The following is a 24,767-nucleotide window of genomic DNA, read 5'->3' on the forward strand; positions in this document are numbered from 1 at the left end:
TCCTCCATCTTAGTCCTGTTAGACCTCTCAGCGGCTTTCGATACCATCGACCATGGTATCCTATTGCGTCGTCTGGAGGGGATGGGGGTGAGGGGCACCGTTTTGCGGTGGTTCTCCTCCTTCCTCTCCGGTCGGACACAATGTGTGTTGGCGGGAGAGCAGAGATCGACCCTGAGGCCGCTCACGTGTGGAGTGCCACAGGGGTCGGTCCTCTCCCCTCTCCTGTTCAACACATACATGAAACCGCTGGGCGAGATCATTCGAGGATTCGGGGTTGAGTGCCATCTGTATGCAGATGACACTCAGTTGTACATTTCTACCGTGAACCACCCCAACGAAGCCGTCGAGGTGATGTCCCGGTGTCTGGAAGCCGTGCGGGTCTGGATGGGCGACAACAGACTCAAACTCAACCCTTCCAAGACGGAGTGGCTGTGGCTGCCGGCGCCCCGCTTTAGCCAATGTGTTCCATCTCTGGCCATTGGGGGGGAACAACTGCCCCCAGTGGATAGGGTACGCAATTTGGGCGTCCTCCTAGATTCCCGGCTGTCGCTAGATGATCATGTGACGGCCGTGGCTAGGGGGGCGTTCTACCAGGTTCGCCTGATGCGCCAATTGCGTCCCTTACTGGAGCGGGACGCCCTTTGCACAGTCACCCATGCCCTAGTGACTTCTCGCCTTGATTACTGTAACGCTCTCTACATGGGGCTCCCCTTGAGATGCACCCAAAGGCTCCAGCTGGTCCAGAATGCAGCCGCGCGGGTTATTATGGGGAGTACTAGGTACTCCCATATAACACCATTCCTGCGCGAGCTGCACTGGCTACCTGTGGCCTTTCGTGTGCGTTTCAAGGTGTTGATCGTCATCTTCAAAGCGCTCCATGGCTCGGGACCTAGTTATTTGCGGGATCGCATTCTACCCCATACATCCCTGCGACCAATCCGCTCTCACAGAGAGGGCCTCCTCCGGGTACCATCCGCTAAACAGTGCGGGCAGGCGGTGCCTAGGAGTAGGGCCTTCTCTGTGATGGGCCCAACCCTCTGGAACGACCTCCCCCCCGATATTAGAACCACCTCTGATCTCCGCTCCTTCCGCAAGAAACTCAAGACCCACCTGTTTCGAGTAGCTGGTCTGGCCTAATTATAATTATAATCGTAACTGTATTTAACATCTATTACAAACCTTCCTGGATGGCTTTTTATATTTTATATTGGGGTTTTAAACGGGTTTTAAAATTGTTTTTTAAGTATTTAAATTGGTTTTGGGATTTTATATACAGACAGTGTGTGTGTGTTGTTTCTGCTCTATGTCTTATGTTATTTTCTGTTGTTTTGATTATGAATGGTCTGTACACCGCCCCGAGTCCCTACGGGGAGAGGGGGCGGTCTATAAATTAAATAAACTAAACTAAACTAAACTAAACTATGCTCAGGGGATTTGGCCTGTCCCTGGGCCTTCCCAGAGGCTTTTCCTGATGTATTGTGCCTCCTAGCCTCCTCCCTTTGAGAGCTTTTGCTCCCTGAGGAGCCATGGGAATCCTTCCCTTCGGTGCCTTTCCTTCCCTTCTCCAGCGCACAGGAGAATAAACATGTTTTTAAAAACCAAGTCCTTCAGCTCCTGACCGTTTGCCTAGTTTAAGTGATTCTTTCGCCATTCATATATACTTCCACCATTGGTATGTTTGTGTGCATGTTTACACACACATACATATATTATTTTTCACCATATTTGTAACAATCCCCCTTTTTAAAAGTTTGAACTTGAATGTGCATATTTGTATTTGTTTGTGGGTAGGTTGGTAAGTTTCATATATATTTTTTGTGGAGTGAGGAAAGGGGCACCAATAGAATTTTTAAACAATATGGGAGAAATTCATAAAACAACAGCTTATTGCTGTAGATTTTTTTTCAATTAAAACAATAATGGTCCATCCAGTAGCTTTTTTTCTTCTTTTTTTAATGAAAAACCACATGCTAGCCTTTGAAATGAATGGCTTGGCATTGCGGTGGTTTGCTTTAGTGTAGGCAGTTGCATTTTGATCAAAGAGAAGAAAAATTACCAAATAAGAAATTTTATGTTTCTTCTGCAGCCAGGGCATAGCCAACCTCTAAGTTAAATAAAAACTAAAGTTGTTTTGCCTTTTAATGCTTCCCCTGGTGTGGTTTGAGGCCTTATAGGTAGGAGAGCAGCCTTTTCATGTTTTTTTACAAAACTGGAAACCCTAGACCAGGGCTGTCAAACTCCCAGCCCATGGGCCAGATGCGTCATGCGCTGGCCAAACCCACACCCAGTTTATTGAAGGGGGAAAAAGTCCCGATATGACGACGCCGTGATGACAAAAGTTTGACACCCCTGCCCTAGACCAGTGATGGCGAACCTTTTTTGACTTGCGTGCCATAAGGGGCGGGAGCGCAGGGGGGGCGTGCGTGGACGTGCCGCACCCATAATGCAACGCACAACACCCCTAGTGCTCATGCATGCATGAGAAGTGCTCCCCCCATTTTTTGCATGCTTTTTTCACCCTCCTCAGGCTCCAGGGGCTTTATAGGAGCCTGTGGAGGGCGAAAACAGCCTTCCCCGCCCCGCCCCGCCCCCCCGAGGCCCTCCAGAGGCTTCAGGGACCTTCAGGAGGCTTCCCTGAAGCCTCCGGAGGACTAAAAAGGACCCTACGAGCAAACTGGAAGTCCAGTTTGCTCGTAGGGCCAGTTTAAGCCCTCCGGAGGGTTCAGGGAAGCCTCCTGAAGGTTCCTCAAGCCTCCGGAGGGCTTAAACCGACCCTACGAGCAAACCGGAATTCCATTCCCGAACCTCCGGTTTGCCCAACTTTTTCACGATATTCTAATTTTTCGAGTTTCACCTGTAAAGGGGAAGCTGCTGTATAAAATCCCAGTTCAGTTTGCATTACCATATTTTTCGGAGTATAAGACGCACCAGAGTATAAGACGCACCGTAACTCCCTAATTTGGGGAGCAGAACAGGAAAAAAAGTTTCTGGCTCTGCCTACCAGCATCCATTGGTATTAATCATTTTCTTATTTAGGTTTAGGTTTTTTATATAGGTTTATTTGGATTTATATGCCGCCCTTCTCCAAAGGACTCAGGGCGGCGTACAACATTAAAAACACACATCACAAAAGTTAAAAATAGATTAAACACAATTCCAAAAAGACCAAACCGATTTTTTTTTTAAAAAAAGAAACAGTACATTTAAAATAAATTAAAATTAACATTAACATTAACAGGCCAGGCCGGCTTGCTGGAAAAGCCAACTTTTTAGGGCGCGTCGGAAGGACCGGAGGTCAGGGATTATGCGGAGCTCCGGGGGCAGCTCATTCCAGAGGGAAGGCGCTCCCACAGAGAAGGCTCTCCCCCTGGGGGTCACCAGCCGACACTGCTTGGCCGACAGCACCCTGAGGAGGCCAACTCTGTGGGATTGTACTGGACGGTGGGAGGCTACTGGTGGCAGTAGGTGGTCTCGCAGGTACCCTGGGCCTAAGCCATGGAGCGCTTTAAAGGTCATAATTAATACCTTGAATCGCACCCGGAAAACAACCGGCAACCAGTGCAGGCCGCCTAAAAGGGGTGTGACATGGGAGCACCTAGGTACCCCAATGACAACCCGCGTGGCCGCATTCTGGACCAGCTGAAGCCTCCGGGTGCTCTTCAAGGGCAGCCCCATGTAGAGAGCATTGCAGTAGTCCAGGCGAGAAAGGACAAGTGCATGAGTGACTGTGCACAGAGTATCCTGATCCAGGAAGGGGCGCAACTGGCGTACCAGGCGAACCTGGTAAAAGTTCCCCCTGGTCACGGCCGTCAGGTGTTCTTCTAAACTAAGCCGCATATCCAGGAGGACTCCCAGATTGTGGGCCCTCTCTGAGGGGGCTAAAATTTCTCCCCCTATCATCAAAGATGGGACAAGATGCACAAATCGGGATGACGGAAACCACAGCCACTCAGTCTTGGAAGGATTGAGCTTGAGCCTGTTCCTCCCCATCCAGATCCGCACAGCCTCCAGGCATCGGGACATCACGTTGAGGGCATCGTTTGGGTGGTTTGGGGTAGAGATGAAAAGTTGGGTATCATCAGCATATTGATAATACCGTACCCCAAAACCATGGATGATCTCGCCCAGCGGTTTCATATATATGTTGAACAGGAGGGGTGAGAGAACCAACCCCTGGGGCACCCCACAAGTGACGCCCCTGGGGGTCGATCTCTGCCCTCCAGTCAACACAAACTGCGACCGATCCGACAGGTAGGAGGAGAACCACCGTAAAACGGTGCCCCCCACTCCCAACCCCCCGAGTCGTCGCAGTAGGATACCATGGTTGATGGTATCAAAAGCTGCCGAGAGGTCTAATAGGACCAGGACAGAGGAACAGCCCCTGTCCCGGGCCCGCCAGAGATCATCGACCAACGCGACCAGTGCCGTCTCCGTGCTGTACCCGGGCCTGAAACCCGACTGAAATGGATCCAGGTAGACAGCTTAATCCAGGTACTGGGGAAGCTGACGTGCTACCACACTCTCGACAACCTTCGCTACAAAGCGAAGGTTGGAGACCGGACGATAGTTGGCTAAAAAAGCTGGGTCCAGGGAAGGCTTCTTGACGAGGGGCCTCACCACCGCCTCCTTCAAGGCGGTGGGAAAGAACCCCTCTCTCAATGAAGCGTTGGTAATCGCCTGGAGCCAGCCTCGTGTCACCTCCCGGGAAGCCGAAACTAACCAAGAGGGACACAGGTCCAGCACACAAGTGGCAGCACTGAGTCCCCCCATAATCCTGTCCATGCCTTCGGGGGTCACAGGGTCAAACCCATCCCAGATAGTCTCCTCAAGAATCATCCCCGTCGGCTCGCCCGAATCTACCCAGTCAGAGTCCAAGCCTGTCCGGATCTGAGCGATTTTATCCTGCAGATACTGAACAAATTCTTCAGCCCTACCCTGCAAGGGGTCTTCCCCAGTTCCTTGGTTAAGTAAGGAGCGGGTCACCCTAAACAGGGCGGCTGGGCAGTTATCTGCGGATGCGATAAGAGCGGAAAAATATTGCCGTTTTGCCGCTTCTATCGCCACTAAGTAGGATTTAATATAAATTCTTACTAGTGTTCGATCAGATTCGGACCGGCTGGCCCTCCAGCTACTCTCTAGGCGTCTTTTCCGGCGTTTCATCTCCCGGAGCTCCCCGGTAAACCAGGGAGCCATCCGGGATCGACACCGGGTCAGAGGCCACAAAGGCACAACACGATCCAAAGCCCCAGCGGCAGCTCTATCCCAGGCTCCCACTAGGGCTTCGGTCAAGTTGTGAGCACGGGATTCAGGAAAAGTCCCAAGCTCCATCAGGAACCTTTCGGGGTCCATCAGGTGCCTGGGGCGGAACCATCTAGTCGGTTCCCCCTCCCTGCGGCGAGGGGTAGCGGTATGGAAGTCAAGCCTGATGAGGAAATGATCAGACCATGACAAGGGTTGAATAGAAATATCCCCTAAATCTAGATCATTCATCCACTGCCCAGAGACAAAAATCAGGTCGAGCGTGTGTCCCCAATTATGGGTGGGGTCTTGAATTAACTGAGTTAGGTCCATAGCTGTCATGGAAGCCATGAACTCCCGACCTACATTTGGACCAATGTAAACAATATCATCAACATAAACAAGCATTATCTCATATGCATTGTTAGATCTTTTTGTGAACACGCATTCATCAGTTTCGGACTTAATAAAGCCCATTGAATTTAGTTTGTCAGTAAGACATAAGTACCACATTAAACCTGACTGTTTCAGACCATAAAGACTTTTGTTCAGGAACCAGGTATCCCCTTCTTGCTGTCGGAATCCTGGAGGGCTTCTCACGTAGATCTCTTCAGCTAGGTCTGCATGTAGATAAGCTGTGTCCACATCAAACTGGAAAACTTCTAAACCAAGAATGGTTGCAGTGGTTAAAGCAATTTTTACACTCTCAGTTCTGACTGTTGGTGAGTAAGTGTTTGTGTAGTCCTCAGGATAACGTTGAGCGAAACCCTGAGCTACAAGTCTGGCTTTGTATAAAGACTCACCATTCGGTTTCTTCTTGATTCTGTAGACCCATCGAGTGCCAATGACTTTTTTGTTTGCTGGAGGTTTTGCAGGTGTAAATACATTAAGTTTCTTTAAACTGTCCATTTCATCCTGCATTGCCTCATACCATTTGTCTTGCTCTGAATCAGGAAGCTGTTTGATTTGTGTAAATGTATCAGGAGGAAGAGTAACATTGCAAATCAAAGGCAAGGGTGTTTTTGTCAGTTGCCACGAATATCGTTGTGGAGGGATTCCTTTTGTGACCCTCTTGGAACGTCTCGGAACAACAATCCATTCTTCTTCTTCTTCATCCTCGTCCTCACGTTCATCGCTAGCATCAGCATCCGCGGCTTGCGAAGACGGAACATCAGGTTGTGAAGAACTGGTAGAAGGAATATCTGCCTGTGAATTGTCATCAGGCTGCGTGGCATCTGGAACATCATCTCTAGGAAAATAAACTCCAGGATCATTGGAATGAATCCTGGACCAGTCAATATCTTCCTCAAAATTAGCAGATTGTGAAATGACAATCACATGTTTAGGATCAATAAATTTGCTCCATTTTGAGTTATCATCAATACCCATAAATCTCAGTCTCTTTGCTACTGGACCTCCCTTTCTTCTTTGACTTAAGGGAGTGTTCACCATAGCGTACGAACCAAAAATGTGGAGGTTCTTGAGATCAGGCTTGTAGCCATACAGCATGTAGAAAGGAGTTTGATTGATTACACTGCTCCAAGTACGGTTGACAATGTAATTTGCATATTTGATTGCTTCACCCCAGTATATGCTACCGAGATTGGTATCTTCTAGGAGACAACGCATCATGGTTTGTAGAACTCCTTGTCTTCTTTCTACGACTCCGTTATGAGCCGGTGTATATGGAGCGGATGTCTGATGAAGAATTCCATTCTTACGCATCCAGTCCTGGAAACGCTGAGACATGAATTCTGCACCACGGTCACTCTGGATTCTGGCGATGCGAACTTGGTATTGTGTAGAAAGAAAAGCTGCAAAGTCTTTAAAGATCTGAAAGGTCTCAGATTTCTCTCTCATAGGATATACAAATCCATATCTAGAATGATTATCTACAATTGTTAGGAAATACTTTCTACCACCAAATGATGGTGGGAAAGGACCCACTATGTCAGTGTGTACCAAATCAAAAATGCGTGTTGACAGGCGTGTAGCGTGTTTGGGAATTGCAGCTGCTTTGGATTTAGCTTTCCTGCAAACTGCACAATCCAAAAACACCTTACACCCCTTTAGATCCAAACCTTTTGCGAATTCCGGCATCTTTCTAAGAACACGGAAACTGGCGTGCCCCAATCTTCTATGCCACTTGTGGATACATTTGGAATGCAAAGGTTTACCAGTTAGTGAATTTTCAACATTAACAGTTTCATGAGGAACCTCGGGTTTGCTCTGAGCAACCTGCTTCTGTTTTCTCTGTTTGTTGGCTTTAGGAGCCTTTGGAACAGAAATGGGTTCTCTCTCTGAAGCAACTCTCTCTGGGCCCGTGCTGTCCCTTTTTGGAGTTTGCATACTTGCCTGTGCTTGCCCTTTAGGCTTTGGCTTTAAGTAATAAACACCACCAATCAGCATGGTTTCAGCAACAATATCTCCATCTTTAACTATGTAACTTGCTTTCTCGAGATGGTGAACCTGGAACTTTAAATCTCCAGACAAATGACTTTAACTAAGCAAATTACTGGTTGCTGACGGTATGTAATAAACATCAGGGATGAATGTATTGAGCTCTTCAATGTAAACAGTTCCTTTTCCCATGACCTTGCAAGTGTGGTTGGTGAAGGAGTACAGTTCTCGATACTCGGGCTCTGGCTCGCCCATCTCTGTGAAAAGTTCCTTTCTGTGGGTAACGTTTACAGCTGCTCCACTATCTAAAGTCCACAAAAGACGTCTGTCGTACTTTGGATCAGGTTGTGGAACGTTGGTTATGGCCAATGTTGCGAGTGGAGCTTGTGGATCACGCCTTGGACCACGACGACCTTGTCTTCCGCCTCTACCTCTGCCTCTGGAGTCTGTTCCTCTGGGCTGGTATGTGACGGGAGCTGGAACTCATTGGGGATAATCCCGGGTGTCATGTCCCACACGGTTACAGTTGTAACATTTTGGCATCCTTGGAGCGTAGCCTCTTCCTCGGAAGGGACGTCTAGCTGGAGCCTTTGATGCTGGGGGTCGTTGCAGATGTGGCATAGCTAATTTAATAGCTTCCTCCTCAACTAAAAGTCTGCAAACGTGGTTAACTGTCCGTTGGGCAATAGGCATGTAATTAATCTTTGCAATGGCATCTTTCCATTCATAATTCAATGAGTTAATGATGATGCTAATCATTTGGATATCATCCATTACATGGCCACTTTCTCTCAATTCACTTCTCATTCTTTTCAGTTTGGTCAAATGTCCACCAATTCGTTCACCAGGTTTCAACTTCGAACCATGGAACTCAGACATGAGCAAACATGAAGATTCAATTGAAATGGGCCTGTAGCAATCTTCCAAAATAGCCCAAATTTGTTGGGCTGTTGCATCAGGTGGAAAAGTAACCTGCAGTTCAGTGTCCATCGACATGAGCAAAGTTGTGCACGCCCTAGTCTCTAGGTCTCTCATTGCAGGAGTCCATGGCTGGGCAGGAGGATTAAAAACCATACAGTGTGTGCCTTCTCTGCGAAGCAAGAGTGCAATTTCACCGATCCAGGCTTTATAATTCTCTCCTGACTCCTTTAATTTTGACTCACCAGTCAAAGGAGTGACAGAAAATGCCTGCTGAGGGATATGCATTTGAACAACTTGCTGTGCAGGTTGAAAAGCTGGTTGTTGAACCAGGGGGCGCTGTAATTGCACCATTGGTCTTTGTGTGGCAACATTAAATTGGCTTGCTTGAGGGGGTGGCATTTGCCTTTGGCTTTGCCTTGTTCCATCTAGGGAAAATCCAACACCACCAGGGGGAGTTGAAGACTTAACCTTTGGAGGCATTGCAGCTTGGACATCTGGACGACTTATAGATAGATCTGTCCAGGTTTGTTGCAATCTATTTAATTGTTGCTCTAATAAATTTTCGCCACGAGATGGCAGTGCAGCTTCACTTCTTGGCTGCACCAGACCTTTGTACGTGGCAGAAGAAGTAGAACAAAGGAGATCACGTGACCTCGGTGACGTGTACATATCTCTCTGTTCTGATTCGCCTAAGGCAATGTCCTCTAGGGGGTGTGTCTTAGGTTGTTTAGAAGAAGGCAAGATGGCGTCCTCAGACATTTTGGAAGTGGGGAAACCCCTCCTACTTGCCTCTAATCTTTTATAGTGTTTTTTAGCTTCTAGGACTTGTTTTTCAAAGAATTCTATCCGATCACGATAGCTTTTCATATCTTCCGCAGGGCCTGAGAAGGATTCATAAGTTTTACTTTCTGCGTGGGGGTGTTTTTCCTCTGCCGGCAGTTGCCGCGAGGGCTTTGGCCAGACATCAATCGTTTCAAAATCTCCAAAAGTTTGGGAGTGAAGTTGCTCTGGTAACGTGGAATGTTTTGGCTTTGCCCCGAGCATGTTATAATCTATTGGAGATATTTGGGAACGTGCATAATCAGAAGGGGGAACCACTGACCTCGGTTCATAGATCTCACCTCCTGTAGCTCCTTCCCCCACAGCAGGGTCTTCATCCATTCCGGTTACTGGAGTTTGGGAAGTTGGAAGCCAGCGTGAGAAGTATTGCATTTCTGTGTCAGAAGAAATGGATCCTTCCGAGCGCGTTTCATATCGTGTCTTTTTTCTTTTTCTTCCTTGGCATGGTTAGAAAGTTGATTTTTAAGCGTACCTCAGTAGCTGAATCATTCTTTCTAATTTGCCTGGTCGCTTATCTCTTAAAGATAGCTTGGAAGGAAACAGCCGTAAATTATAACCATCCTTCTGCTGCCATTAATTGTCAGGGGAAGAATTTCACCCTGAACCTAGTGAGGCTTAGACCGCCGGCTTTTCCAAACAGGCATATCTTCAAGAAACGAAAAATAAAATAAAATCCCGGAAACATGTTCTAATTAAAAAACAAAACTTTAATACAAAAATAATAAAAATAGAAAATAAAACAAATCTATGTAATTGTTACATTTTGGCAAGAAAACAGTTTGTCTCCCAGCTTCCTGGCAGACGGACAAAGATCAAAAGGGAAGAAGTCTCTGGAATGTGTGATGTATATAAACATGTTAAGCATGCACAATAAATCATTGTCAGATAAGGCTTATGACCTGCGCAGTAACTCTTTCAGTAACTATTCCGTTTCAGTTCGACTAGCAAACATTTAACGCAGTGACATTGATTTCTGTATTTTTTAGCATTCCTCTTAACCTTTTTTTTTTGGCCAAGCTTGTTTTCATTAATCTAGATTCTATCTTGTCCATTTTAATAATGTATTTTGTATTCCCATTTTTTGTATGTTTAAACTATGTTTTCCCCCTCTATCTTCACATTTTTAAAAAAGTATGTTAAATATTTTAATGTATTTCTCCCATTTCATTGGGGGGGCATTCTTCTGTGGTTTATTTATTTCTCCCTTCCCTGTTGTGGATGCATGTGAAATTTTGAAGGAAAAAGAAATAAAAATTCTGCACCACAATTTACCACCTCTGTATTGTGAGTTTTGAGTTTGATGTGATTTGATTTTTAAGAAAATAGGGCACTTAAGCTTAAAATGGGGCTATATGTCTATTTTCATGCACTCTGTGCCACAAAACATCCTCAAGTGGTATCCTTTTTGATTTCCAAAAGTAAAATTATTTGGAGGGTGTAAGTGGAGGTCTGTTCTTCCACATTCCACTGTTACCTTAATTTCTAGTACCTCATTTCTCTCTCTATGACCTCTCAAGTCTATGAGGTGTTCATGAAATGAATTAAAATAACATACACGGGTGAAAAATGTGTGATCTAGACAGATTTTTTCCACACCGTTTGTGGTTTGGGGTAATTTTTGATGTTGTCTAAAAAGTGATGAAAGATTGTAGCCATGAAAAGATTGTTCTTGAAACGTAGCATAAATTACAGATAATTGAGTGGGTTTTGATGGGAGGGATGGCAGCTCAAAAGTTCACTTCTGCATATCCAAAATTCATACCATAATTGAAAACATAGCTTGTAAATGAAAAACAAAACATGTAATTTGGACTAACCCAGGGTGGATTTGATTTCAATCAACTCTATTTAAATCACAATTTAAATCATGATTTAAATAGTAAAAAGGCTTAATTTAAATCAACTCCATTTAAATCATAATTTTTAAACAGCGACTGTCATCTCTGTCCTGCAATAGCTGCTCCTCTGACCTGCTGTTGACTGGCAGTCCCAATATTGCAGAATATACAGCCTCATGCAACATAAGTAAGCTCCATTTCATGCTGAATAAACTAAATTTATTAATGTATCATAAATAGAAAACTATCTTTAGATAGATTTTTACTCCAAAAGCATTTTATTAAAATAAATTTGATAAAAATAAAAAAAATCCAATTTAAAAATCGGAATTTTTTTTATTTTTAAAAAAATCATCGATTTTTATCCACCCTGGATTAACCCCACCCCTTGCATCACGTTTTGTGATAGGTGGATTCCTGCCTGATACATCAATTTTTGCTCAAAGCCTTTGTTTTTTTCCATATGGCCAATTTAGCATGGATCATGGGGACTGTAGTTCACATAACTAGAGTACACCAAATTGGGAAAGCTGGTGTTGGCATTCTTCACAAATTATTTTAAACTAGTAGGCGGTTCGAATTCTGTACTGAATTGTTTGGTGTGACTGTTTTTAGCCTGGCTGACAGAACAATAAATCACTAAAAGGCCTAGCCAAAGAACTGAACTTTTCCAAGATTTAAAAATCATGTATGATGCTTGTCCTTGGTAACTGCAGGTCCAATTTTGTCAAATGTATGAAGTTTGAGTCCGTCATAACATTTTGTACAATGAGAGACAATAGATATTCGGCACTCTTGCAGACTCTTGTCTCTCAAAATCAGCTGAGTTTGTTCTATCGATGACTGAAAAATAATCTTTTGGATTTTGCTAGGCAAAATGGGATGTTAATTTCCATTTGACATCTTAATGCTGAAACCTGCTCTCACATCCTTCCTTCCACTTCTCCAACATGTATTTTGAAAGGAACCCAAATAGTGTTTAAATAAGAAGACACGGCCTAAAAGAACATTTTTAAAATGAGTGCAGGTGGATTGGGAGTTACCCCCCAACAGAGCTAAGTCTGTTCCGACCCTGAACATAAGAATAAAGAATATTTTCTGTTGCAGAGCAGGATAAAGATGAAGAGCCATCATCAGCTCATTGGGGAATGGGTGTTGAGAGTATCACCTACAATCTATATTTAGGCCATGATGCATTTTTATGCAGATTATGGTAATTTGCACTGAATTGTTTTCCACTTTAGCATTTTTAGAAAAACCAACATGCAGTTGTCTCAAAGGTACTTTTTCCAAAGGCAACCAGACTGTTTTTTCCTTGAGGAAGAAGAACAAAATGTTTCGTTTCTCACCCAAAAAACTTCATCTGTTGTGATGGGTATGTGTGGAAGGACAGGCACTGACAGTTGAGGCTGAATGTTGGGGGGTGGGGGTGGAAGGATAGGCAGTCATCTGGTTGTTAGTATTCTCTCTGAGAGCTGTTGAGCCCACTTGGGTGTTTATCTTTGCCCTTAGGGTCACCTGAATCAGGGTGCAATTTTGGAATCTTCTTGGAAGTGCTTCAAGAGCTGCATTGTAAACTGGAGGTAGGTGATGTACAACCAATTGCACTCTGATTCAGGTGATCCTGAGGACAAAGATAAACACCCCCCCCCCAACAGCTCTTAGGGAGAGTATTAATGACCAGATGACTGCAAAGAAATGCAATCCTTCCACCCCCGCCATCTAGTCAGAACCTATCCTTCCATAACCACCCATCCCCCATCAGAATTGATGAAGTTTCTTGGCTGAGAATCGAAACATTTTTTACTTCTTCCTCAAGGGAAAAAACAGACCAGTTGCCTTTTGAAAAAGCACCTTTGAGACAACTGTGATCCGGATGACTGAGAATCTCCACATACATCCAACGTGCAGTTGTTTAGCACACTCCAAGGTGTGCGTGTAAAGTTTCTGATATAGTTCAGAATCTGGCATATCATTCATTTGTGCCTTTTTTATTCAGGAATGATCACTGATAACTCAGGAAGAAACAAACAAGCAAATATTTACTGAATGTTTGTCCAAGATTTAAGCCTATTGAGCAAGCAGACCCCTCGTAAATTTCTCTCCTGAAGCATCTTTGACTGTCACCTGGTCATCAGCCAACTAGGAAATAGAATCAATGGGGAGAACTAGCTAGAACCCTTCAGCTGCTTCTCAGTTCATAATACAGGAATTTTCACTGCTAAAGCAGTTGTTAAGTAAGCCATACCCGATTTTACAACCTTTTTTTGCCGTGGTTGTAAAACAGATCACTGTAGTTATGTGGATCGTATGATCATTAAGTGAATCCGGCTTCCCCTATGGACTTTGCTTGTCGGAAGCCTGCCAAGATGGCTTATGGTTGTAAGTCGAGGACTACTTGTAGGGAATTCCTAGTGGGTCTCACTTCCCGATCCCATTGTTGTAGTTATTCCACAGGCAGCCATCCTCCCATAATGGAATATATGAAGCTTCTTCATCGACTCGTTCCATTGGTTTTTTTCATGCAGCCAAATCCCATTCTTGGGTAGTTCTAATTTTATTGGGTATGTCTAGTCTAGTGAAAAGAAGGACTAGGGGTGACATGATAGCAATGTTGCAGTATTTGAGGGGTTGCCCCAAAGAAGGGAGCGTCAACCTATTCTCCAAAGCACCTGAAGGCAGGACAAGAAACAATGGATGGAAACTAATCAAGGAGAGAAGCAACCTAGAACTAAGGAGAAATTTCCTGACAGTTAGAACAATTAATCAGTGGAATATCTTGCCTTCAGAAGTTGTGAATGCTCCAACACTGGAGGTTTTTAAGAAGAGATGGGACAACCATTTGTCTGAAATGGTATAGGGTTTCCTGCTTGAGCAGGGCTGGGGTATTGGACTAGAAGACCTCCAAGGTCTCTTCCAACTCTGTTATTCTGTTATGTTGTTATTTTTCATCAAGCTACGATCCAGGAGACATCTTTTCACTCCATTAAAGCTATTTGGTTGGGCTGAAGCTATTTCATACTGATGTTACTTTGATTTAAGTTGGAACATCAGAATGGTAAAATTACTGAGTAAAACCAGATTTAGTTTATTCCCCCCCCCCCGTGGGAATTTTTTGTCTAATACATGCTTCTCTCTCTCTCTCTCTCTCTCTCTCTCTCTCTCCTTCCCTTCCTTTCGCATTTGTTCTTTATTTGCCATTCTCCTTCTCCCTCCTCTGGTCACTGGCATTGTTCTGTTTTTGTTTTCTTATTTCCCCCCTTTTTCTCCTCTTCCTCCTCTTGCTTCCCTAGTCCAAAGAACTGCAAATTAAAAAGCAGTTTCAGGACACCTGTAAGATCCAGACGCGGCAATACAAGGCCCTTCGCAACCATCTCTTGGAGACCACCCCAAAGAGCGAGCACAAGGGGATTCTCAAGCGTCTGAAGGATGAACAGACCCGCAAGCTGGCCATCTTAGCCGAGCAGTATGACCACAGCATCAATGAAATGCTCTCCACCCAGGCCGTAGGTACCCTGTTCTACCCTCCCCTTGGGTAGGAGAGAGGGAAGAATCGGTCCTTCCAGAGAAGAGCGTTTTCCAGCTATGCTTTGAATCCCAGGCCCCAACCGATTCTTTTTTTAGTTTTTCTTTCCATCCTTATCCCTCTTCCCCCAGCTTTGGCCAACAAAAGTTTGACATAAAATGACCAATCCCATTGGATATGGGCTGACTACTTGAGGTAGAATTTATCTACCTTGAATAAAGCCTGAGAGATTGATTTATCCTTAAAACATGGCTTTTATCTTATACCAGTTTAATTGTCTTGCTTTTTCCCAAAAGAACAATGGAAGAGAAGATGCTGAGAGTAACACATTTTAGAGAGCCATAATTGCTTGCTCTCAAAACTGTAGTCCCCAAGGGTTCCTTGGAGAAAGGCTGGCTGCCAAACAACAATGTCCGTTGTGCAATGGAGCCCTTGTTCACAGGGCTCCGAAGCATGCTTTTCTCTGTAGCATCTTCTTCACTCCCAAAGAAACCTCTTCTGAGGTGGGTGACTAATTTTAAAGTTCTGGGGCTGATAGAGTTCCCTTTGCCATAACTTATTAACGAATATCAGCTTTGATCTCGTGACTCCATAAGCAGCTTGAACATGACAGCAGTTGCTTGGTCTTAAAACAGACTCTTCCACCAGCCCCTGCCCTTTATTGGGGCAGGTATGAGGTGCTTTCTAAACAGAATAGACAGAAATCCAAGAGGTACCCGTTGTCCTTAGTTGAGATGGGAGTAATCTTACAGATTTCTGTCTTTAGTTTGAGGTCAATGCCCATTCCAGAAGCATAGGGAAACTTAGATTATGAAGACCTTGACGCAAAGCTAGTCTGTCCCTTTAAGAGCCATGCTATCCTAAGGAGTGGGTTTTGTGATGTAGGACTTAATGTCTTCTTTCTCCTCCTCCTCTCTTCCTAGCTGCGTTTGGATGAAACTCAAGAGGCAGAATACCAAGTCCTAAGGATGCAGCTGCAGCAGGAGCTCGAGCTGCTGAACGCTTATCAGAGCAAAATCAAGATCCACACTGAGGCCCAGCATGAACGTGAGATCAAGGAGCTAGAGCAGCGGGTGTCTATCCGCAGGGCCCTCCTAGAGCAAAGAGTAAGTATTTCCCGCTCTCCCTGGACTTGAGCTTGGGGGTCCAAATATATTACAGCACCCACCCAGATCCATGGCCCCATCTTCAGTCCCACTCAGAGGCCCCAAATGTGAATTGTTCTCCATGCAAATCTGAACTATTTATTCTCTTAGTACTAAACTAAAGATGAACGAGCTTTTTCCAGTGAGTCAGTCCCTAGAAGAATCTGATGACAGGCTGAACCACAAAGGACTTTCTGATACCCCTTTTTGACCTCACACTGACATTCCTGGTTTCTTTTTTCGGCCTTTTGATGTTGCTGTCCCCACCTGGCAGCCAAAAACAGAACCTTCTTCCTTGAGCTCTGACATCAGACTGTGTCTCCAGCAAGAAGTTATCCATTGCTAATCCATAATCATGTCAAAGGCCCTGTGTGAATCAGCACTCTTAATTACTTGTAGTGTAAATAATTTCACTTTCCAGGCTGTAGTTTGAGGTGAATGGTGTTCTCATTTTTTCCCCCAAGGTTTTTATTTTTTATTGCAAATTTTTACATATTTTATAAACAAAGTTTTCTTTTACATCCTCTCATATACATAATCCAATTTACATCATATCTCTGTTTCAAATTTCAGCCATAATTATTCTCTTTCCATATTTTTTATCTTAAACTTATTTTCTTCTTAGTACATAAACAATATCACTAATCACCCTTAATTTCTAATCTCTTACAATAACATCAACTCCATCCTCTTAATTTAAATAATCTTCAAAATTAAACCAAATTGCCATTTTACATTTCATCTGTTGGTCTGTTTTGCTGTAAGCAACACACATCATCAAAATCAATTTTTTACATAAAGAACATGTAACTTAATTATCCACAATTAATGTTGATACAATTCTCTTACATTTTAATTAACTATCCACCATTAATAATATTAGTACAATTCCCTTTAATCTACTAATATGTACCTTATTTCCCTTCCTCCTCCTCTTTAACAATTTTCTCTCAAAAATTCCACTTCTTATTAATTTTCTTCTTCTATCCCATTCTCTTAGCTTCTTCTTTTTCTTTTTATAATTATTGCATCTTTTCTTCTGAATCCTTTTTCTCATTTTTAATTTTATTGTAGTTTCCCCCAGAGTTTTTCCTAGCCTCTTCCCGCTATTTCCCTCTTTGCTGTTTGATTGATGGGGGGAGGGGGAGGGGCATTCCCCCGTCTACCCTTTTTGTGCATCTCAAATCATTCATCATACATCCAAGGCTTCATATTGCCAATTTAACAAATTTTTAAGACTTTTGGGTTATATCACATTTAATTAGAACTTAAAGTCCATATAGTCCTTTTTTATTTCCAGATTCTAATGTCCAATTCTAATATTAGTCTGATCCAATCCAAGTCAAAAAATTATTATCTTCCACGGCCATAGAAAATCAAAACCAAGCAATGTAGAAAAACAAACACTCCTTAGTAGTTCTCACAGTTCCAAATTATCTTTTCTCCTGTGCACTGCTTGGAGAGTCCAAGCATGGGTTAAATTCTGTCACACTGCCTGAGGACTGGATTGAAACTTCTGATCACACCTCCTGGCTTCCCTTATGCTCAGTTTTTCAATTCAGTCCAGCCCATCAGGACGCATTTCTCAGTGTTTCAGCTCTTTCAGAGAAGGTTTATCCTTTTTACCATTTTTATTCCTTCCAAAGGTTTTTTTTCCTTTCGACTATTGTTTTTTTCACCTGTTGTTTTCTTTCGCGCCTTTTTCTTTGCTCCGGAGCAGGTTGCTGGCTCCTAGCCGCCCACACGGCTGCTCGTTGCAGTCTGATGCTGGTTCCTTCCAGCTGCAACCATTTTCTTCACTGTCAGGATTGCCCGTAGTTTCGGCGACTCATTCAGCTCCCCAGTGGTCCGGCGAGTTGCAGTTTGCCCACACAGCGTGTTCTTGGCTGGGAGCAGCCATTTTGGGTGTCCAGGCCGTGCGGCGTGTCTCAACTGGGCGTGGCCATTTTGGAAGCTTCCTGCCGGTGTTTTTTTGCCGCTTGATTTCCTCTGGAGCATGATCTGCTGGCTGGTTCTGTCCAAATCGTCGGCGGAGCCCCAGTAGTGCTTACTACGGCGTTCGGAGACCTTGGCAGCAGCCACCCTCCACGAGCCGATCATCTGCCTGGAACCCTGCCTGCCTTGATCCAGCTCGTGGTTCCTCCTTTCAGTGGCAGCGCTGTGACTGCGTGGCATGCGTTTGCCCAGATCTCCACATGGGTGTAGTGAGTGGGGTGAGCATCTACCCCCCCCCCTCAAACTTGTGCCAACACCACCTGTTTTTTCAAGCTAGGCCGTCAGAAGATCGGGCAGCAATGGAGGAAGAGGCCATTGTGGAAGCTCCTGAGCTCGAGGGCCCTCTAGTCTGCAGGACAGGCCCTGCAACAGAAAGGTGGCTAGGGAAGCTATTAAGGGGATTAGGAAGCACCCTTATACCTGGTAGGCGGCTGCAGGCCAGGACAGGGAGGCCATCAGATGCCAGAAGGCAATTCGATGTGGCCCAAAGGCAGAAAGTGGCGCAAGTCCATCGTGAAGATGACATTCCACCCGAAAGCCCCTTGTCCACCAGCAGGGGGGATCGCCAGGAATTTTCTCCGGATAGGTCCTATGGGGGATCTAGGTCTCCCTCACCTTCCCTTGGGGAGGGTGCACGCCTCTTTGATTGCGAGGTTGCTGAGGATAGGGAGTCTCTTCCCCCTCCATACTCAGTGTCCCACAGGCCTCCTTCTTCCTCTGCTGCCACCAGGGTGGGAACCCGCCTGGTGGAGGACCAAGGTCCTTCTTTATCGGCGGAGATGCGGGAGGTGATTGCCACAGCGATCTCTCAGGGCATAGCCCAAGGGCTTCAGCAATGAGACAATAGGCCCTCCCAGGAGCATAAGGACAAGTCTAGACCATGTAGGCGTTCCTCGCCCCCTCCATCGGTTGTAAGTGCTGGTTCGGTGTCGTCGTCGGACCTTCGGGAGCCAGACCTGTCTGAGGATGAAGGTGTCACCTTGTAAAGCGTTGCTATGACTATTATCAGGTAGGCATTCGAGGGAGGATTCCATGTATACTGTTAAGTAATTAAGCTCCCCATTGGGAGAGCGAGTATGCAGAGAAGCGTAACGAGAGTGATATGGAATAACACGCACAAACCAGCATACAGAGACACTGAATAGTATAAAAATATAGTAGTTTACTATGTAGAAATATAGAGGTATTCAGAGTCCGGTTAACAGTCCAAGTCATACACGGTTCAGTAATTCAGTTATCAAGATAGTCAGTCTAACACACAAAGTATAGCTAAACAGTAGCAAACCACAATACCTCAAAATACACCAACCAGCTTCTAACAAAACAGAGAGAGACATCTAACAACCATTCTGGCTGCCTCTTATGGCTGCTTGAGGTAACAAGCCAATTACATCCCTCTAACATTTAAAGTAACAGTAAAGTAATCATAGCTTATATACATTGCCAAGCCAAGCCTAGGGTTACATCCCTAACACATACGTTTGGCCAGAGTTGGATCTCATATTTCTACAACCTAGTTCGTGAATATGATCTATGACACATGACAGAAGGGAGGAGATAGAGGGGTAAAGTTCAAACGCAATTAAGCAGAAGCCAGTTTTGGCTCCGCAGGAGTACACACCAGAATGTTGATCTTAATAAATGAATGGATTCCTTTTGAACTTTGTCTCAAGGCTCATAAATTAATTAGGTCATCTTCTGGGAACTTCACAAGTCCCTGACAAGCCTGCCTTCGCGAGGTTGTTCAAACCCTCGTCAATTTTACATAAGGCAAAGGTGATTACCCACCTGGAGGTGTCTCCCCCGACTGACCAGGGGACCACTGATCCATCTGATCTCAGTGGGGATTTGTTTGATGATAATGTTCAAACTCAAGAATTGGTGCCCTCTCCTAAGCTGTTCAAGGAGGTAGTGCAGCACCAATGGGTTCAGCCCAGTACCTGGGCAACTCTGGGGGGAACTGACAAACTGCTCTATGCTGTTGAACCTAGCATGGAAGACCTGCTTAAGCTTCCTGCTATAGACGCTCCTGTAGCAGCCCTCACCTCTACCTCCATCCTTTCTCCCAAGCTGTTGGAAGGCCTTAAAGCAGAAGATAAGAGGGCGGAGAGGGCCTGCCACAAGACCCACCAGGCTGCTGCGTGGGCCATAAAAGTATCCACTTCGGCCTCCTTTTTTAGCAGGGCCTCCATTGCCTCCATTGTTACTCACCCGTTTACCTCCCAGGGCTTCCAGGTTGTGGCAGGATGTTAATAAGATCATGGCCACAGCCAAATATACATCCCTTAATGCAGCAAAGTTTGCCTCTAGGGCATTGGCATCCAATGTCACCTCTCGCCGTCTCTTATGGCTTCGCCATTGGAATGCGAACATGCAGTCCAAGTGGAAGCTGGCCTTCCCCCCCCCTTTAAGGGTCGGAAGCTGTTTGGGGAATCCTTGGATTCCGTTCTGATCGAGAATAAGGATAAGCGGAAGGTAGACCAGACCGTAGGTCCCTATCCTATCGCAAACAGCCTTTTCGGGCACCAGATCCTCAAACCGGTACCTCTTCCTTCCAGCGCTCCTACCCTCAGTGTCCGGGCCATGCGCAGGACAGACAGCCATTTCGTGACAGGGGTTGCCAACAGTCCTTCTCTAGGCATCAGTTTCGAGGGGGATCTGCTAACAGGCCCTACCGCCGAAACAAATGACCAACTGGCTGCACCTCCCATAGGGGGCCAGCTGCAACTCTTTGCCGACCATTGGGAGGAGACCACGTCGGATGCGTGGGTATTGCAAACAGTGAGGCTGGGCCTCACCCTAGAGTTCATTTCCCCTCCCACTCGCCACTTCATTCATTGTCCCACCCCCTGTTGCGCCACCAATAGAGGTCTCATGGAGCCCAAAATTCATCATCTCAGAGAGATAAGGGCCATAGAACAGGTTCCCTCTGGTACTCCATACTCTTTCTAGTGCCAAAGAGCTCAGGCGGGTGGAGGGCCATTTTGGACTTGAAGAAGCTCAACAAACATCTGGCCTACAAGAAGTTCAAAATGCAATCCCTCCAGTTGATCCTGGGTTGCATTCGACCAGGGGATTTCCTGACCTCCATTGACTTGAAGGAAGCATACCTTCACATCCTGATAAGACCATCCCACAGGGGCTTCCTGCGGTTTTACTATGCGGGACACCATTATCAGTACTGGGCCCTACCATTCAGCCTGTCATCAGCCCCCAGGACCTTTACAAAGATCCTGGCCGCAGTGGCGGCTCACCTCCGATTGTGCCTCATTCGTCTTCAATGTTACCTGGACAACATTTTGATCCAGTCGTCGTCCCCGGCACAAGCCACCCGCAACCTTCGGATTACGTTGCGCACCCTTCAACATCACTGGTTTTCCATCCACCTCGTAAAAAGCCACTTGTCACCTTCCACAAGGATATTACATCTGGGGGCAGTGATCGACACGTTGTCTTGCCAGGTATGTCTGTCTCAGGAACGAGTATGCGGCCTTCAGTCTCTCATCCAGCAAATTCAACAGTCTCCCTCCATCCCAGTGCTCCTGTTGTCACAATTACTGGGAAAGATGATTTTGTGCCTTTTGATTGTTCCCTGGGTGAGGTTACATGCGAGGGAGCTACAATGGTACCTCCTTCCATCTCAGAGGGCCAACGCCAGCAGCTCCATGATCAATGTACGTCTGCCGCCAAAGGTCCTTCGCTCCCTCCGGTGGTGGCTATCTCTGGCCGTGACGAATGGTTCTCTGTTCAAGGAGCCTGGCCGCGTGATCATCATGTCGGACACCAGTCTCCGGATGGGGAGCTCACCTCTGCAACCAGGGCGTGCAGGGCAGGTGGTCCGCCCATGAGTTGTCTCACAACATCAACTGGTTGGAGCTGAGGGCGGTCCGCCTTGCTCTGCGCAGATTCCAGGCAGAGGTCCAGGGTCGCCATGTGCTCGTTCTGACGGACAACGTGGCGGCGAAGGCACATATCAATTGCCAAGGGGGCACCAGATCCAGCTTGCTCATGTCAGAAGCGGAGGCACTCAGAAGGTGGGCAGAACAACATTTGGCATCAATACGGGCAGAGCACATCTCTGGCGTGAACAACATTTGAGCAGATTGGCTGCCAAGGACTACCCTGGATCAGTCAGAGTGGCACCTCCATCCGCACCTGTTTCATCAGCTGTCGCTCAGTTTCGGCCATCCCATAGTCGACCTCTTTTGCCACTCCGGAGAATGCACAACTTCCTCATTTCTTCACCAGGTATCACTCTCCTCAGGCAGAAGGTGTGAACACTCTCAACTGTGCCTGGCCTCCGGGTCTCTTTTACGCCTTCCCTCCACTGCCGCTCACTTTCTGAGTGATCAGAAAGATTCTAGTGGAGCAAGCGGAGGTGCTTTTGGTGGCACCTCATTGACCGAGACGAACCTGGTTCGCCAACCTGACTAGGTTCTCCATTGCCCACCCCTGGAGAATCCTGCAGGAGTCAGTCTCTCTCAGCCAGGGGGTCTTCTTGCATCCGGAGCCTCAGTAGTTCCAGTTGACCATCTGGCACTTGAGAGGGACCTCCTGAAAAGGGGCGACTTCTCCAGCCAGGTCATCCGCACCATTCAGGCGGCCAGACGGCCTTCCACCACCAGGATATATGCCGCCACGTGGTCTGCCTTTGCCTGTTGGTGCACCAAACGTCAGCTGGACCCTCTTGTGGCATCAATTCCACGGATTTTGGACTTCCTCCAAGAGGGGTTTGATAAGGGACTTGCTCCAAATACCTTGCGTCGCCAGGTCGTGGCTCTGTCCAGCATTGTGTTGGCAGATCCCCAGCAGCCGCTCAGCCGCCAGTTAAGGGTACATAGCTTCCTGAGAGGGGCCTCAAACCTGCACCCCAAATGGTTCATCGTTAGCCCACCTGGGAGCTCTCCGTTGTGTTCAGAGCTCTCTCCAAGTCCCTGTTTGAACCTCTCCGTACCTTGTCCCTCCGGCACTTGTCTCTTAAAACTGCATTCCTTATTGTCATTACATCGGCTTGGAGGATATCGGAGTTGGCGGCCCTGTTGGTCAGGGAGGATTTGTACTGAGTCCACCGCGACAGGAGTTGTCCTTCATCGTTTATCCCTAAAGTCAACTCGTACTTTCATCGGGCCCAGGAAGTGGTCCTTCCAGATTTTTGCCCTAGGCCCAGTCACCCTAGGGAACGTCGTTGGTACACCCTCGATGTGCGAATGGCTGTAAGGAGATATGTCAAGCGGACGGCCTCCTTCCGTCGTTCAGAGGCACTCTTTGTGTCTTTTCAGCCTGCATCCATGGGCTGCAAAGTTTCCTCATCCACCGTAGGACGCTGGCTCAAGGCATGCATTTCTTTAGTTTATGAGCAGCAGGCCAGGCCGGCTCCTCCTCGGCTTACGGCGCATTCGACCAGAAGCGCAGCCACCACAGCAGCCTGGGGTACCCAAGCCTCAGTTGAAGACATCTGCAAGGCCGCAACCTGGGTGACGCCATCTCTCTTTTTCAGACATTATAAATTGGACAAGTACGCTTCTGCGGATGCTTCCTTTGGTAGACGTGTCTTCCAGAGCATCCATTCTAGCACAGATTGATATCAGGGTTGAGGGTTTGTTCCTTACCCACCCTAGTGACATTTAGCTTGGGTATGTCCCATGCTTGGACATTCCCGCAGTGCACAGAGAACGACCCTTCAGGTAAGCCAATGGTCATTCCGGTAGTCAAGGTCAGGTTTCACAGCTGCCCGCCGCTGTCAAGTCTGAAGAGCTTTCTCTGACCTATTGAGGAAGTTGCCGGTTCCTCTTGGTTGTCCGAAACACCTCTCCTTCTTCCCCGTCTCTACAGGACGGTTCCGGTCCAAAGACATACACACACACACACACACACACCACCCCCAACAGCAGTTTGTCCGGCTGGATTTACACAGAGCTCATCGGAGCCCTTTATTTTTCCAACCAGTCTCAACACGATGCTTCTGGTTTCTCTTGAATGATGTTCTCCTTGAACTACATTCCAGAACAGAAAAATCACAGTGGTTGAATGGTGTTCACATTGATTGTAGTGTACAGGAAATTCCTTTTGAAAAATTGGGAGGTGTGGTCTGGATCAGTTTTCTCTAAAGTATGTGCAAAAATAAATCAAGAATGAAAAGCACTTTTTTTCTGGAAGTCCACAATCTCTCTTTATTGTTCTTTACTTTTAAGGGGTTGGCTATTCATGGTCATTTGGAGTTGGGCAGCTTCTAAATTTAATAAACGAAGTAGAAAACATTCTGTTTATTCAGGAGAAACACTGCATAGGATGGTAGCTCCAGCCCTTCTGCATAGGATGGTAGCTCTAGGTTTCTGCCAGTGGCCAACTATCAGGGTGTTGAAGACTAATATAGGGTGGGGGGGGGGGAAGGGTTTTATGAAGTTTGCTCCTGTGGGTGTGAGGATGGTTTCTTCAGTGGGAATTCACAAAGAAGGTTTAACAACATTCTGATGGCATCATATCAGTAATGCTTTGTTAATTGGCTTCCTGGAGGGATCTGATTGGTTACTTGAGAAAGGCTACTGGATTCTCCTGGATTTTTAATCTGACTCAGCAGATCTGTTATGCTTTGAGCCATAAAGTGCCTCTTCTTGCCTGTGAAGTCACTTGATAACATTAGTCCTTCCTCCTCTTTGTTTTTTCCATGGAAAATAGAGAGGGAATAACAATAGTATACAGGTAGTCTTCAACTTACGACCACAATTGAGCCCAATCAAGACCAAAATTTCCATTGCTAAGCAAGGCAGTTATTAAATATGTCACGTGTGATTTTTATAACTTTTTTTTGCCAGGGTTCTAAAACAAATCATTGCACTTGTTAAGTATATCACACAGTTGTTAAGA

General features: G+C 46.0%; 1 protein-coding gene across 1 annotated transcript in view; it reads left to right on the top strand.

The window, feature by feature from the left end:
• Positions 1–24,767, top strand: part of LOC309400791 (serine/threonine-protein kinase TAO2-like) — a 140,753-nt gene that overhangs the window by 80,690 nt on the left and 35,296 nt on the right. Inside the window, exons 18-19 of the mRNA XM_081969458.1 lie at positions 14,531–14,743; positions 15,687–15,869. Coding sequence (XP_081825584.1) covers positions 14,531–14,743; positions 15,687–15,869 — 396 coding nt within the window. The remainder of the gene's footprint in view (positions 1–14,530; positions 14,744–15,686; positions 15,870–24,767) is intronic.

The sequence above is a fragment of the Natrix helvetica genome, assembly GCF_964273705.1.
Source record: "Natrix helvetica genome assembly, chromosome: W".
Taxonomy (NCBI): Eukaryota; Metazoa; Chordata; class Lepidosauria; order Squamata; family Natricidae; genus Natrix; species Natrix helvetica.